Here is a 14174-nt window from a genome sequence, read left to right as displayed (position 1 = left end):
TCCAAATGCCTTCTTTGTCATTTATCATGGAAGAGAGAGAGAGAGTACTTATCAGACCTTTACAACACTATGAAGTAACGACCTTAAGGTCTCCTGAGCTGAATCATAACTTGAATATGAATCTCCTGGAAGAAATTTAGCAATAATCTGTAAGGCACACAAACACGGGTCAGATTATAATTAATATAACATAGGTGAAGAGTAAGCTGTCTAGAAAAAAAAATCAAACCTTTATCGGATGGACCTCAAAATGGTCAAAGTAATACTGCTGACTGGGAGCACTGGAGTCGCTCAGAGATGTTCGCCAAAATGAGGCCAGTTTTATTAAGGTCTCCTCGTCAAGGTTCAAATCAATCGGCTGTGCACCGTTGAGTCACAAAGTTAGAGGTACAGAAGCCCATGTATTTATTAACTGGGGTATATTTATTTAGAGCATATAACAAAAACAAAGAAAGCTAAATAGCTTTGGCAACGTAGGACAAATGCTAGAGGAGCATGCTTGGTTCTACCTGCAGAATAATGGATGAATATTTAACTTGTCTAACATTGGAACTGGTTGGAAGAAGAACAAACACAACTTTGATTACTGGAATGTTGGAGTCACTGGAGTCTAATTGATGTCTCCTAAGCATTGCTGCATAAGGAGCACCAATCCACTTCTCATCAACATTTAGTGACTGCATTAAATTAAGATAGCATTATCAGTATAATATTGTATGGAAGTTTGTGCCCAATACTTATGATGACATCTTCAAAATCAGAATGATATGCCAAAGGCTATTTTTTATTTCACACTTCATAAAGAATGAATGCTACACGTACAAACTATTACCTGCACACTAATCTGATTATATTTCTGCTGATCCATAAAGTGAGAGTCCAAATTGATATTGCCAAGCCTTGCAACTATAAATGTTGTATAGCATGTTTCATCGTTCTTATCTAAATACTTCAAAAAAACAAAAGCAATAGGTTAATGGAAGTTAAATTATTCCATCTCTTAGTAACAACATATCTTCACCAGACGTTGCCATGTGATATTATGTATACATATTTGTATTAAAAAAGAAATCACTAGGAAAGATGAAGAGGTCATAATAAAAAAAGAGAAACCAAACAATCAGCAAAATGAAATTCATGATGACATGTATTTCAGGAAAAATTTCAAAGAATTCAGATGACAGAGTGTTCCAGTGACTTTTTATCCACTGACTTTTTATCCACTGAGACTGACCTGCTTTCCATCTTCAAGCAAGTGGATTGAGAAATGAAATACTCTTAGCTGGATCTTTGCACATGACCGAAACAATCTGTCTCCTTGTTGATTGCTGGAGAACTCACAAATCCGTAAAACTCGTGTAGGACCCTCTGCATATACTTCATACCCTACCTTTACATTCTCCATGCTGTTTAACTGACCAAAATAATTTCTTTGGTCTCTGGAACTTTTGTTGAAAAGTGAATGAGATGCCAATCCTCTGTTTTGTTTTGGTTTGAGAAAAGGCTTCCAAGCCCGTACCTTATCCAAGTTAATTTCATGTAACAGGTGCATATCTACATGAAAAATTAAGATAGTCAATTATGTCATAACATTAGGACGTTGATAACTATAAAGTTGCTGAACTGCATCTTATTATGCGTGATGATTATTTTACACTGGAACTTGTCATGTGTAATATAGGCATTAAGTGTCACACACCTTTTTCCTTTTTTGGTTTGATTGTCCAATGAAAGAAATGATTAAATATTGGTGAACTATGTCGTATTACACTCACGAAACACTCCATCATAACTGAAGAATTTTGGGGAAGTTTAAAGTAGTAATTAAGGATCCTAATCAAATCAAATCATATCCCTAGAATTAGCTATAATCAACAAATAAGTCTCCCCTTCAAGTTGGTGCAAAGATGTCGCACATGCCCAACTTGCAAATCAGTTTATAGTAGATCTTGTTGTTGAGCCTTTTAGTAAGCATATCAGCAAGTTGCCCAATAGAAGTCACATGAACTAAGCTCAAGACACAATGATACGGATCCAATAGGGCAAATTTCTAATAATGGTGTGGAGCAAATTTATATTATTCAAATGGATCTAAAAGGAGTTCAAATGTATATGGATCATATGAATATGATTTTGAACTCTTTTTAAATCCATTTGAATGATATAAGTTTGCTCCACACTATTGTTAGAAATTTGTCCTATTGGATCCGTATCATTCAGTCTGCAAATTTTTCTTTAACGAAGTACCGATCAATCTTAACGTGCTTCATTCGGACATGTTGGACTGGATTTTGTACTATACAGATAACAGTTTTGTTGTCACAATACAAAGTTATCTTGTCTCTTTCGGCAACCTCAACTCCTCCAATAACTTCTGCAACCATAAGAGTTCACACACACCTTAAGCCATTGCTCTGTATCCTACTTCAGCACTTGATCGAGCAACAACACTTTATTTTTTACTTTTCCAGGTGACAAGGTTTCATCCCACAACTGTGGAGTAGTCAGAAGTGGATCTCCTGTCATCGAGAGATCTGCATCTGTAAAAACTTCAACTCGGAGTGACCATGTTTGGAATAAACAAGCCCTTTCCCTGGCACAGATTTTAGGTATCTCAAGATGCGAAGTACAGCCTGCATATGAGTCTTGCGAGGGTCCTCATGAATTGGCTATCTAAGCTAATAGCATAGGTTATATCCGGTCGAGTGTGTGAGAGATAAATCAACCTTCTTGCCAATCTCTGGTATCTTTCAATATCCACGGATTCACCAGTTCTTGCTTCCAGCTTGTGGTTACTTTCAATGGGAGATTATACTGGTTTACACTCCAACATACCAGTTTCTTCCAAAAGATCCAAAATGTACTTTCCTTGAGAGGTGAAAAATTCCTTTTTCTGATCTATCCACCTCAATACCTAGAAAATATTGCAATTTTCCTAGATCTTTGATTTCAAATTCTTGAGCCAACAACCTTTTTAGTTGAGCCATTTCCTCTTTGTCATCACCTGTCATTACTATATCATCAACATACACAATAAGAGGGGTGATCTTACTCTTGTGATGTTTGATAAACAGAGTGTGATCAACATTGCTTTGTTGGTAACCAAAGGACACCATAGCTCTGCTAAATCTGTCAAACCAAGCTCTGAAAGATTGTTTTAGCCTATACAAAGTCTTTTTTAACCTGCATACCATTCCTTGTGTCTTCTCATCGGCTAACCCAGTAGGGATTTCCATGAACACTTATTCCTCTAAATCTTCACAGAGGAAAGCATTCTTCACATCAAACTGTTGCAAGTCCGAGTCCAAGTTGGCTGCACAAGATAATAAGACTTTGATTGAGTTCATTTTTGCAACTGAGGCAAATGTCTCTTAATAATCCACTCCATAGGTTTAGGTAAATCCTTTAGCAACCAATCTGGTCTTAAACCGTTCAATTGTGCTATCAGCTTTGTGTTTCACTGTGAACACCCACTTACAGCCAACGAGTTTCTTCCTAGGTGGGAGAACGACAAGCTCCCAGATCTCATTTTTAGTTAATACTTTCATCTCTTTAATCATTGCTCCTTTCCATTTAGGATCTACAAGAGCTTCCTTTCAATCTTGTGAAATAGACATAGAGGAAATAGACAAGGCTTATTTTGCCTTATCTCTCATCGAATACCTCCTCGAATCAGGCTTGTCCAAACATCCAATTCTCTCCCCCTGATTAGACATCTCACCCTGTCCACTAAAACTCAAACTCTCTAGCTAAATCATATAATTCAAAATCATAGAATTCGGGATCGCCACTTTTCGCTCATTATTCTCCCTCTGAAGAGGTGAGTGGATGGTACTGAAGTAGAATTCAATTTCTCGGAAGGTAACATCCATACTGACAAAGTATTTTCTAAATGGAGGGTGATAACACCTGTATCCCTTCTGTGTCGAAGAATACCCAACAAATACATATTTAAGGGCCTTGGGGTCCAACTTTCCTGCCGTTCTAGTATGAACAAAGCAAACACACCCAAATATTTTTGGTGGAATAATGTATGAATTATTCCCTAGTAGAACCTCCAAAGGACTTATAAAGTCAAGAGTCTTGAGGGGCATTCTATTGATAAGATAAGCAAATACAAGGATTGCATCTCCCCAATATGCTTTGAATAGATTCATGGTGAACATAAGAGATCGAGTTACCTCCAATAGATGCCTATTTTTCCTTTCAGCAATGTCATTTTGAGCACTAGTATAAGAACAACCAGTCTGGTGTACTATCCCATTATTTTCCAAATAAGCAGCAAAACTACTATCCATAAATTTTCTTCCATTATCAGTTCTCAAAATTTTCACCTTAGTATCAAATTGAGTACAAATCATCTTATGAAAAGACTGAAAACAAGAAAAGACATCACTTTTAGCTTTAATCAAATAAACCCAAGTCATTCGAGTGCAACAATCAATAAAGGTGACAAACCATTGATTACCAAATAAGGAGACAGTTTGAGTAGGCCCCTAAACATCAAAATGAATAGTCACAAAAGGAATTTGGCTTTTATTATGACTCAAAAGATAGGAGGTTCTAGTGTGCTTAGCATACTCACACACATCACAAAATAGAGAACCAAACTGAGTTCTAGCAAACAAATTAAGATAAAGTTTTTCTAAGACAAAAAACGATGGATGCCCTAACCGCCTGTGCCACTGTATTATTTCCTGATTGACATCCTTATTTTCTCCAAAATAGGCTTAAGATATCGGAGAACTTGGATCACATTCCAACATGTATAAGCCATCATGCAGTCTACATTGCCAATCCTTTTCCCTGTGCGAAGATCCTGAATAACACAATGATTAGGAAAGAATTCAATTTTACAGTTAAGAGCATTGGTGATAGCACTGATAGATAAAAGGTTGACAGGAAAGCAGGGAACATGAAGAACAAATGATAATTTAATATTGGGTGTGTAAATAACAGAACCTATTCCGAATATGGGAGTAAAAGAGTCATCAACAATTCTAACACTATCTTTGATTAGAAAAGCAAAATAATTGAGAAAGCCTTTAGAAGAGCCTATCATGTGTCTCTTCGCACCAAAATCAATAATCCAAGGAACATTATCAAGAGAGGAAGCATTATCTGACTTTACAAAGCTAGATGCGGCACCAGAGAACGAAGAGGTGACAATATGAGACAAGAGTCGCTTAAGACTATGAATTTCATTAGGGGAAAGGAACTTGGTCATTGTTGTCTCCTTAAGGGACTCTTTCATAGTTTCTGCTAAATTAACATGATTTCTGAAGGTACCTCGTTTTCCCCATGGCCTCTAGTGGGACGACTATGTAACTTCCAACAAGTCTTCTTTATATACCTCGGTTTCTCACAATAGTCACAATGTATGTGATCTTTCTCAGAATTAGGAGGCTGCAGTGTGCTCAAACTCTTTCAACTGGTGTAGTATAGAGCATAGCATGTCGACGAATTTCCTCTTATTGAATATGGGCGTGGGCCTCTTCTAGAGAAGGAAAAGAATTTCTTCCCAACACTTGGACCCGAATTGGATCATATTCGTTATTCAACCCTGCAAGAAAATCATAGACCCGCTCCTTTTCAATCATTTTCCAAAATTTAACTGCATATCCAGTGTAGTCTGCTTGGAAGTCTTGATAGTAATCAAGTTCCTGCCATAAGCCACGTAACTCATAATAAAATTGGGAGATAGTCATTTCTCCTTGCTTAGTACCATGAATCTTATTCCGAATATCATAAATTTAGATATCATTTTCAATCTTGGAATAAGTTAAGGACGAGGCCTTCCATATTTTTGGAGCAGTATTAATTAACAAATAGGACTTAGAGATATGAAATTGCATAGAGTTAAGTAACCATGTCATAACAAGACATTTATCTGAATCCCACTGAAAAAAATCTGGATCACTCTCATCCGATTGCTTCTTATTACCAGTGACATAGCCCTGCAGTCCTCTAGCCTTGATAAACAACAAACAAGATATTGATCAAGCAAGATAATTGGTTCCATTAAGTTTTATGGGACTAATTTGCAAGGAAGGATTATCAGAGTTAGAAATCGAGACCCTTTTATCTTCTGCCATCGAGACCCGTTTACCTTTTGCCATGGTAAAGACAAATGAATCATGAAAGAATAAGGGTTACCCAAGGTTGTACACCCAAGAGAGCCCAACCGAATCACCAAAAGACCGGGTAGCGGCACGGGAAGGCTGAAAAGACGGTCGGAATCGTCATTGGAGCGATCAGAGCGGCGAAGCAGCATCAAGCGATGTATCACGCGCCGGGAAGGGAAGGTGCGTGAGCCTCACGCACGGCTTTTTCCGGCGTTGGAGCTGGTGGTAGGGCCAGCGACGATCGGGCGATTCCCTTGGTGCCAGCGGTGAGAGGTGGAAAGTCTCGTAGATGGGTTAGTACCACAAAGGTAGATCTAGGGTTTTGAAACCCTAAAGAGGGACAGAATTGAATTTAAGCCCTAAAATCAGGAAAAACCACTGATACCATGAAAAATTTTGAAAAAATTTAGAGTATTCTTGTATTTCACTCTTGATCTTTACAATTGGTTTACATGACTATTTATACACAAAGAATTATATCTAATCAGGAAGCAAATAATCAAATAATAATTACAGAGATAATTAAGAATCATAATCAAATCAAATCATATCCCTAGAATCAGCAAATAAGTCAACAATACCCATAAAGGTACAAAACAATAATAATTTTCTGTGTCTAAGAGTCTCAACATTTAAGGTTGTTCTTCTTTGTCTTTTCACAAGATGAAGCTCTATGAACTCGCTCATATTTCAAGAAGACCACATATGATAATAATATATAGGATGTATCAAAATTCAAAATAAAGAATTGGCCCTTGATGCAAGTGCCTATGTCCCTCACTCTTTCAACCTTGTGTTATTATGGCCTCCTCTGATAAAACCCAATGAATAAAGAATGGAACAAAAATATACAAGACAGTATAATCCATCGATAAGTACTACAACACAATAATACAAATATATGACTACTACAACACATACCATGATGCTTTTTACATAGATGATACTGAATTAGGATACCACTGAACAAAAGTATAGGTCCATGGTGTGTGCTCCATTTTAGTTGCATTTTCCCTTTTCCCCTTGTTTTGTTCTGTTATAGGTTATAGGAAGTAAATATGTTAATATAGGAAGTAAATATTGATAGATGTGTTAGTTGTTTAATCTTAGAGATTGCATGATCACAGACTTGATTCCCTTTCCTTTCTAGATAAAGTTTTTCATATATAAATATGTTGTAGTCTCTATTGTAATATACACAACAAATATTATCTTGTGCATAGTATCAGAGCCTCTCGTGTAGAGATTTGAATTTTTTTTTTCTCTTTCCTTCTATTCTGTTTGGAGACTTAGGGCTCTATTCTTTTAGGTTACCGAACATTTGCCTCTCATTGCCTACCCAGTAAGGACGTCGGGGAGCCAGCGACGCTGCCCTGAAGAGCCAACGGTTGTTCAGTCGGCAAGTGAGCTTCATGTGCCACGACAAATTTTCTGACGTCGTCCCACTCACCGACACGTCGCGTGTCCCTTGCTGCTCTGTCACCCTCACCAGAATCGCCTTGAAGCACTTTCGTCATTTCTGTGATCCGTTTGCCATTTGGGTATTTGGTGGAGGTGTTTTTGATTTAGACCGCATTCTGGTATTGTTCACATCCTACCATTCTGGTACTGTTCACGTCCTATTTCTTCTGTTGCCATTGCTTTGGATTGATTGTTCTCATGGCTAAAGTTAGAAACACCATAGCTGATGTGATTACTCTAATGACTAAAATTACGGAACGCAAATTAAATAGATCTAATTTTCTGGATTGGAGTAAGACTATCCGTATTCATTTATGAAGTATCGAAATGCATGATCATCTTACCAAGGATACTCCAATTGACGACATTAGGAAAGATTGGATGAGGAATGATGCTCGATTATTTTCGCAAATCCGAAATTCCATTCGTAGTGAGGTAATCAGCCGTATTAATCACTGTGAATTTGTTAAAGAATTAATAGATTATTTAGAGTTTTTATATTCTAGCAAACAGAATATTTCTTGCATTTATGATGTGTGTAAGGCGTTTTATCGAGCTGAGAAACATGATAGAACCCTAGTGTACGAGGAACTTAATGTCTTGATGCCTTTTAGTACAGATGTGAAAACTCAACAAGCTCAACGAGGGCAAATAGCTGTTATGAGCTTCTTTGCAGATCTCCCTCTAGAGTTTGAGATAGCTACATCTCATATTCTTTCTGGCTCTAAAATATCATCGTTACATGATGTTTTCACTAGGGTGTTGCGTACAGAATCTTCCTCTTCAGTTCCTTCACATACCACTAGTGCCCTTATTAGCCGCAATGATAGTAGTAGAGTGAATAAGAGGGGTGGGAACAAGAAAGGTTTTAATGGTGGTAGAGGATCTCAACATCTTGAGAAGCAGCTCCTACTTCTAACTCTGGTGAAATCATTTGTTATTATTGCCGTGAACCCGAACACACTAAGAAGACATGTCTAAAACTTTAGAATAAGAATCAATGCTCACAAATAGCGCATATGGCAATTGAAGTCTCTTCTGATAAGGGAATTTCGATATCTGCAGATGAGTATGCACAATTCACTCAATACCAGACATTTTTGAAATCCTCTAATTCTTCTATCACTGCAATTGCTGAGTTAGGTAACTCTACTGCATACCTTGTGTCTTCATCCTCAAAATGCGTTATTGATTCTAGTGCTACCGATCATATGTCAGGTAATTCTACCCTTTTTTCCAATCTTAAGTCTCATACATCATCTTCTTATATTACTCTTGTTGATGGTTCTAAATCTTCTGTCATGGGTTCTAGACATGTCAACTTAACACCTTCTCTTTCTATATTCTCTGTGTTATGTCTTCCTAAATTCTCCTTTAATTTGCTTTCCGTTAGTAAACTCACTCGTGCACTGAATTGTCCTGATCGATTATTGGTAGAGAACGTGAGTCAGAGGGTATTTACATCTTGGATTAGCAACTACCTAGATCTCTTACATGTTCCATGAGTTTAACTCCTTTTGATGTTCATTGTTGGTTGGGACATCCTTCTCTCTGCTTTGAAGAAGTTATGTCCACAGTTTCACTCTTTATCTGTTTTAGATTATGAGGCTTGTCAATTTGCCAAACATTACCGTTTATCTACAGTGTCTCGAGTTAATAAACGGGCTTCGTCCCCCCTTTCAGTTAATATATTCAGATATTTGGAGTCCTTGTCCTATTGTATCTAAATCTAACTTTAGGTACTTTGTTACTTTTATTGATGATTTCTTTCGCACTACTTGATTATTTTTAAAGAAGAGTCGTTCAAAATATTATTCTCTATCTTTTGTACTTTCTATGCTGAAATCCAAACTCAATTCAATACTTTTTGTTAAATTTGGGTCAGGCCTAACTCACCCCAAAAGCTAGCTCAAGGGGGAGGAGTGCCTATAGCCCATATAAGGGGCACATTACCCCTTTCCACAACCGATGTGGGATTCAACACACCCCTTCACGCCCATAATTTTTACTGGTGCGTGGCACATTTATTGGGCGCCCAACATCGGATGGGGAGGCTCTAATACCATGTTAAATTTGGGCCAGGCCTAACTCACCCCAAAAGCTAGCTCAAGGGGGAGGAGTGCCTATATCCCATATAAGGGGCATATTACCCATTTCCACAACTGATGTGGGATTAACACTTTTATTCAAATCTGGGGAATTTCAATCTTATTTGTCACAAAAAGAGATTCTTCATCGATCTTCTTGTGTTGACACTCCTTCACAGAATGGAGTTGCCGAACGAAAAAATCGACACCTTTTTGAAGTAGCCAGAGCTCTCTTATTCCAAATGAAAGTACTTAAATGCTTTTGGGCTAATGCTGTAGTCACTGCTTTTTTTTTTATCAATCGCATGCCTTCCTCCGTTCTTCATAGTGATATCCCTTATAACATTTTGTTTTCACTAAATCTTTATTTCCTATTGAACCACATATCTTTAATTATAATTATTTTGTAAATGATATTCGTCTACAAGTTACTAAATTGGATCCCAAATCACTCAAATGTGTCTTTTTTTGTTACTCTCGACTTCAAAAAGGGTATCGTTTTTCTTGGTACCTTATGTCTGCTGATATAATATTTTTTGAATCCACTCTGCTCTTTCCACCATCATCTATTTATGACACCCAGAAGGAGGAAGATGACCTCTTGTTAGACACTGTTCGCTCTTTGTCTCATTCTTAGACTCTTCCTACACCTTCCGCTCATGTGCCAGGTTGCCCTCAAATGTTTATACCATACGCCTAGAGGACTCCAACTCCGCTCTGCTATCAGCTTCCTCGTAGGCAGACCCCGATCCTTCTCCGTCTGATTTGAATTTGCCCATTGCTCTTCGCAAAGGTAAAGGTACTTGCACTCATCCTATTTCATCTTCTATTTTTTATGGTCAATTATCCTCTTCTTCTCATTGTTTTGCCACTGCTTTAAATTCTATTTTAGTCTCCAAAACTATTATTGAGCCTTTATCCCATCCTAGTTGTCGTGCTGTAATAGAAGAAGAAAGGATGGCCCTAGACACTAATGATACTTGGGAGTTGGTGTACTTGCCCCCAGAAAAGCGGGCTATTGAGTGTAAATGGGTGTTTACGGTGAAAGTAAACCTGATAGATCTGTTGCTCACCTCAAGGCCCATTTAGTGGCCAAAGGTTATGCTCAATTACATTCTCTCCAGTTGCCAAGCTTGCATTTGTTTAATTGTTTATTTTCTTGGCAACTACAAATGATTGGTTTTGCATCAACTGGACATTAAAAATACTTTTCTCCATGATGACCTTCAAGAGGAGATTTATATTGAGCAACCACCTGGTTTTGTTGCTCAGGGAGAGTTAGGCAAGGTTTGTAGACTTCGAAAATCCCTTTATAGCATGAAACAAAGTCCTCAGACATGATTTGATAGGTTTAGTAAGGTAGTCCAACAGTTTGGGATTAAGATGAGTAAGTGTAATCACTCAGTGTTTGATAGAAATTTTTACAGTAGAGTAATTCTACTTGTAGTATATGTGGATAATATTGTTGTCACAGGAAGTGATGTTGCTGGCATTATATCTCTAAAAGAATTTCTCAAAACACAGTTTTATACAGAGGATTTGGACTCCTTAAAATATTTTTTGGACATTGAAGTTATGCGGTGTAAGAAAGACATTTTCTTATCTAAAAGAAAATATATTCTTAATTTATTGACAGAAACAGAAAAATTGAGTGCTAAGCCTTGTAGTGCACTAATGACCCCTATCTTCAACTTACCTAAGAAGATAGTGAGCTATTTGCAGATCCAAAAATGTATAGAAGATTAGTTAGCAAGCTGAATTATTAGACGGTGACTCGTCCTTATACTGCATATTCAATGAGTGTGGTAAGTCAGTTTATGTCCTCTCCTACTGTTGCTCAATGAAATACTCTAGGAAAGATTCTTTGCTACTTGAAAGGGGCCCAGGATGACGCCTCTTCTATGATAACCATGGGCACTCAAATATTGAATGCTTTTCTGATGTTGATTTGGCAGGTTCCAAGGTTGATAAGAGGTCAACCACCGGATATTGTGTTTTTGTGAAAGATAACTTGGTCTCATAGAGAAGTAAGAAGCAAAATATTGCATATTCAATGAGTGTGGTAAGTCAGGTTATGTCCTCTCCTACTGTAGCTCAATGGGATACTCTAGGAAAGATTCTTTGCTACTTGAAAGGGGCTCGAAATGACGCCTCTTCTATGGTAACCATGGGCACTCAAATATTGAATGTTTTTCTGATGTTGATTGGGCAGGTTTCAAGGTTGATAAGAGGTCAACCACTAGATATTGTGTTTTTGTGGGAGATAACCTGGTCTTATAGAGAAGTAAGAAGTAAAATGTGGTCTCTTATTCTAGTGCTGAATTTGAATATCGAGCCATGGCACAAGCTGTATGTGAATTCTTGTAGGTGTGTCAATTGTTGAAAGAGGTTGGGTAGAAAAATTCGGTGTTTGCTATGTTGTGGTGTGATAAACATCCAGCTATCCACATTGTCTCTAATTCAGTATTTCATAAAATGACTAAATATATCCAGATTGGTTGTCATTTTGCTGGTGAGAAGGTCCAATAAAAAATAATCTCAACAGGACATATCAGAACCGAAGAACAATTAGGAGATATCTTCATTAAACCTCTAAATAGGACTCGAGTTGATCATATATGTAACAAGTTTGGCATGATTAACATCTACGCTCCAACTCAAGAGGAGTATTATAGATTATAGAAAGTAAATATATTGATATAGAAAGTAAATATTCATAGATGTTTTAGGGATTGCATAATCATAGGCTTGATTCTCTATCCTTTCTAGGTAAGGTTTTTCATATATAAATATATTGTAATCTCTATTATAATATACACAACAAATATTACCTTTCTACATGTTCCAAGGATTGGGAAATACGAGCCCATGATGCCCGTAAATTATCCCCCACACCCTATCATCGTGGTGCAAACCTAAGCCCTCCAAGATGAAATCTTAAGTTGTAACCGCTAATAAGTAACAAAAAAATACTTCTTTTTTATGGGTGGGGAGCAGGGAAGGAACTTAGCACCGAATTTTGGTATAGAAGTTCACATACATTAAAAATTACCAGACACAATGGGACTACATTAGTCAATACAGCAAAGAGAAAAAAAAGGACGAAAGGAAAAGGTGAAAGTCATTACCACTTATTATCACAACCAGTTTATGGGGAAGAACTATATCATCCCAGACATAATAAGCACTAGAGTCAGATCCAAGAACCTCTCGCTCTGATGAATCCTGAAAAAGTATCAAATGATAACATAAGGAGAATTATTGCACAATAATTTCAATGGATGACCAACAAATTGAAATGACAGAGAGACAAAAGGAACAATAGGACAACCTTTTGATAGTAAGTGAGTGAAGTATCACGCAAATGATTCTCAATTCGATATGGTAGATTAACATTTGGAGGTTTGTGGAAGTGCATTCCAAGAGTAGATCCTTCTTCTATCACATGAACAGCAGCAAATTCTGGTGCACGGTTATTCAATTCTGGAACTTGATTGGATGATCTCCTAAATTTCAGGAAAAAGCAACCCAGTGAAGCAACACATACTGGACCTGACCATCCTGAATCAGGCTCATTTAGTTGAAACTGAAAATATACTAGTGAAGTATCAACATCATTTCTATGCTTTCTGATGACATTCTCAAAAATACTGAATTCCTTGCTCTTGCTAATTCCCTTCTGCAGCTGCAGTATTGTTCTCTGTTTACTGTTAATGCGCATTATGCCTGCCATTTCATCCTGTTAAAAAGAAGAGAGAGTGAGAAAAGCAAATGACCAACATTAACAGCAGAGGTCACACATTTCTGCCAAACATATTGAAGGAAAACACATTTAAAATTGAGAGCATACTTCCAAGTAACATTGACGGATTGTGATAGTTTCCTCTGACTCATTATACACAATATGCCGCGGTATCATAGTTACACTTTGTGACGGGACCATCACTGTACTTGAAGACGGTCCCATGGAAACCCCAAACTTTGTAATATATTTGAGTCCAGATCCTTCCTCTATCTCTAAGCTTACCTCTGTGAGGCCAGATAAAGCATCCAAGTCTAACAGTGCCTCAGATGCATAATTCTCTAACAGTTTAAACCGAATCTTGTGGGATCTGGTAAAAGCAATTTTAGAAGCTATGAGATTGATATAGGAAGAGGAAGAACTTTATAGCATATAGAGCTCATAAAATATATAGATATCTTACTTTGAAAACCATGATCGTATTGAATTTGGGGGGCAAAATAAACCCAACTCAGGAGGAATGCTGGAAGCATACTTCTTGACCTCATCCCTGCAAATATTTATTATCAGCAAGTAAATAAAGGACAAACATATTCTTTAAAGAGTTCATTTACCATCTCCAGACATAATAAATTACCTAGACAGAGGCTTCTGATTAGGAGTAAAGAAAAATAGGGAAAAATCAGTGTTATTCCTCAAAGAATATGGTGTGAAAATAGCAGCCTGCAAAAATTAAATAGTTGAGTTTTCCACTAAGAT

General features: G+C 37.2%; 1 protein-coding gene across 2 annotated transcripts in view; it reads right to left on the bottom strand.

The window, feature by feature from the left end:
* Nucleotides 1–14174, bottom strand: part of LOC110630393 — a 56089-nt gene that overhangs the window by 9467 nt on the left and 32448 nt on the right. The window contains exons 19-28 of one of the 2 annotated variants that reach the window (XM_021777868.2): nt 14053–14138; nt 13879–13965; nt 13524–13785; nt 13005–13412; nt 12802–12898; nt 1235–1554; nt 833–949; nt 510–677; nt 230–358; nt 58–147 (exon numbers count right to left, since the gene is read on the bottom strand). In XM_021777868.2, the coding sequence (XP_021633560.1) occupies nt 58–147; nt 230–358; nt 510–677; nt 833–949; nt 1235–1554; nt 12802–12898; nt 13005–13412; nt 13524–13785; nt 13879–13965; nt 14053–14138 (1764 nt within the window). Of the gene's footprint in view, nt 1–57; nt 148–229; nt 359–509; nt 678–832; nt 950–1234; nt 1555–12801; nt 12899–13004; nt 13413–13523; nt 13786–13878; nt 13966–14052; nt 14139–14174 lie in introns of those variants that run through there. The other variant, XR_002490381.2, reaches the window with a different exon arrangement.

This window comes from Manihot esculenta, chromosome 13, assembly GCF_001659605.2.
Source record: "Manihot esculenta cultivar AM560-2 chromosome 13, M.esculenta_v8, whole genome shotgun sequence".
Classification (NCBI taxonomy): Eukaryota; Viridiplantae; Streptophyta; class Magnoliopsida; order Malpighiales; family Euphorbiaceae; genus Manihot; species Manihot esculenta.
This window is presented reverse-complemented; position numbering and strand designations above follow the sequence as displayed.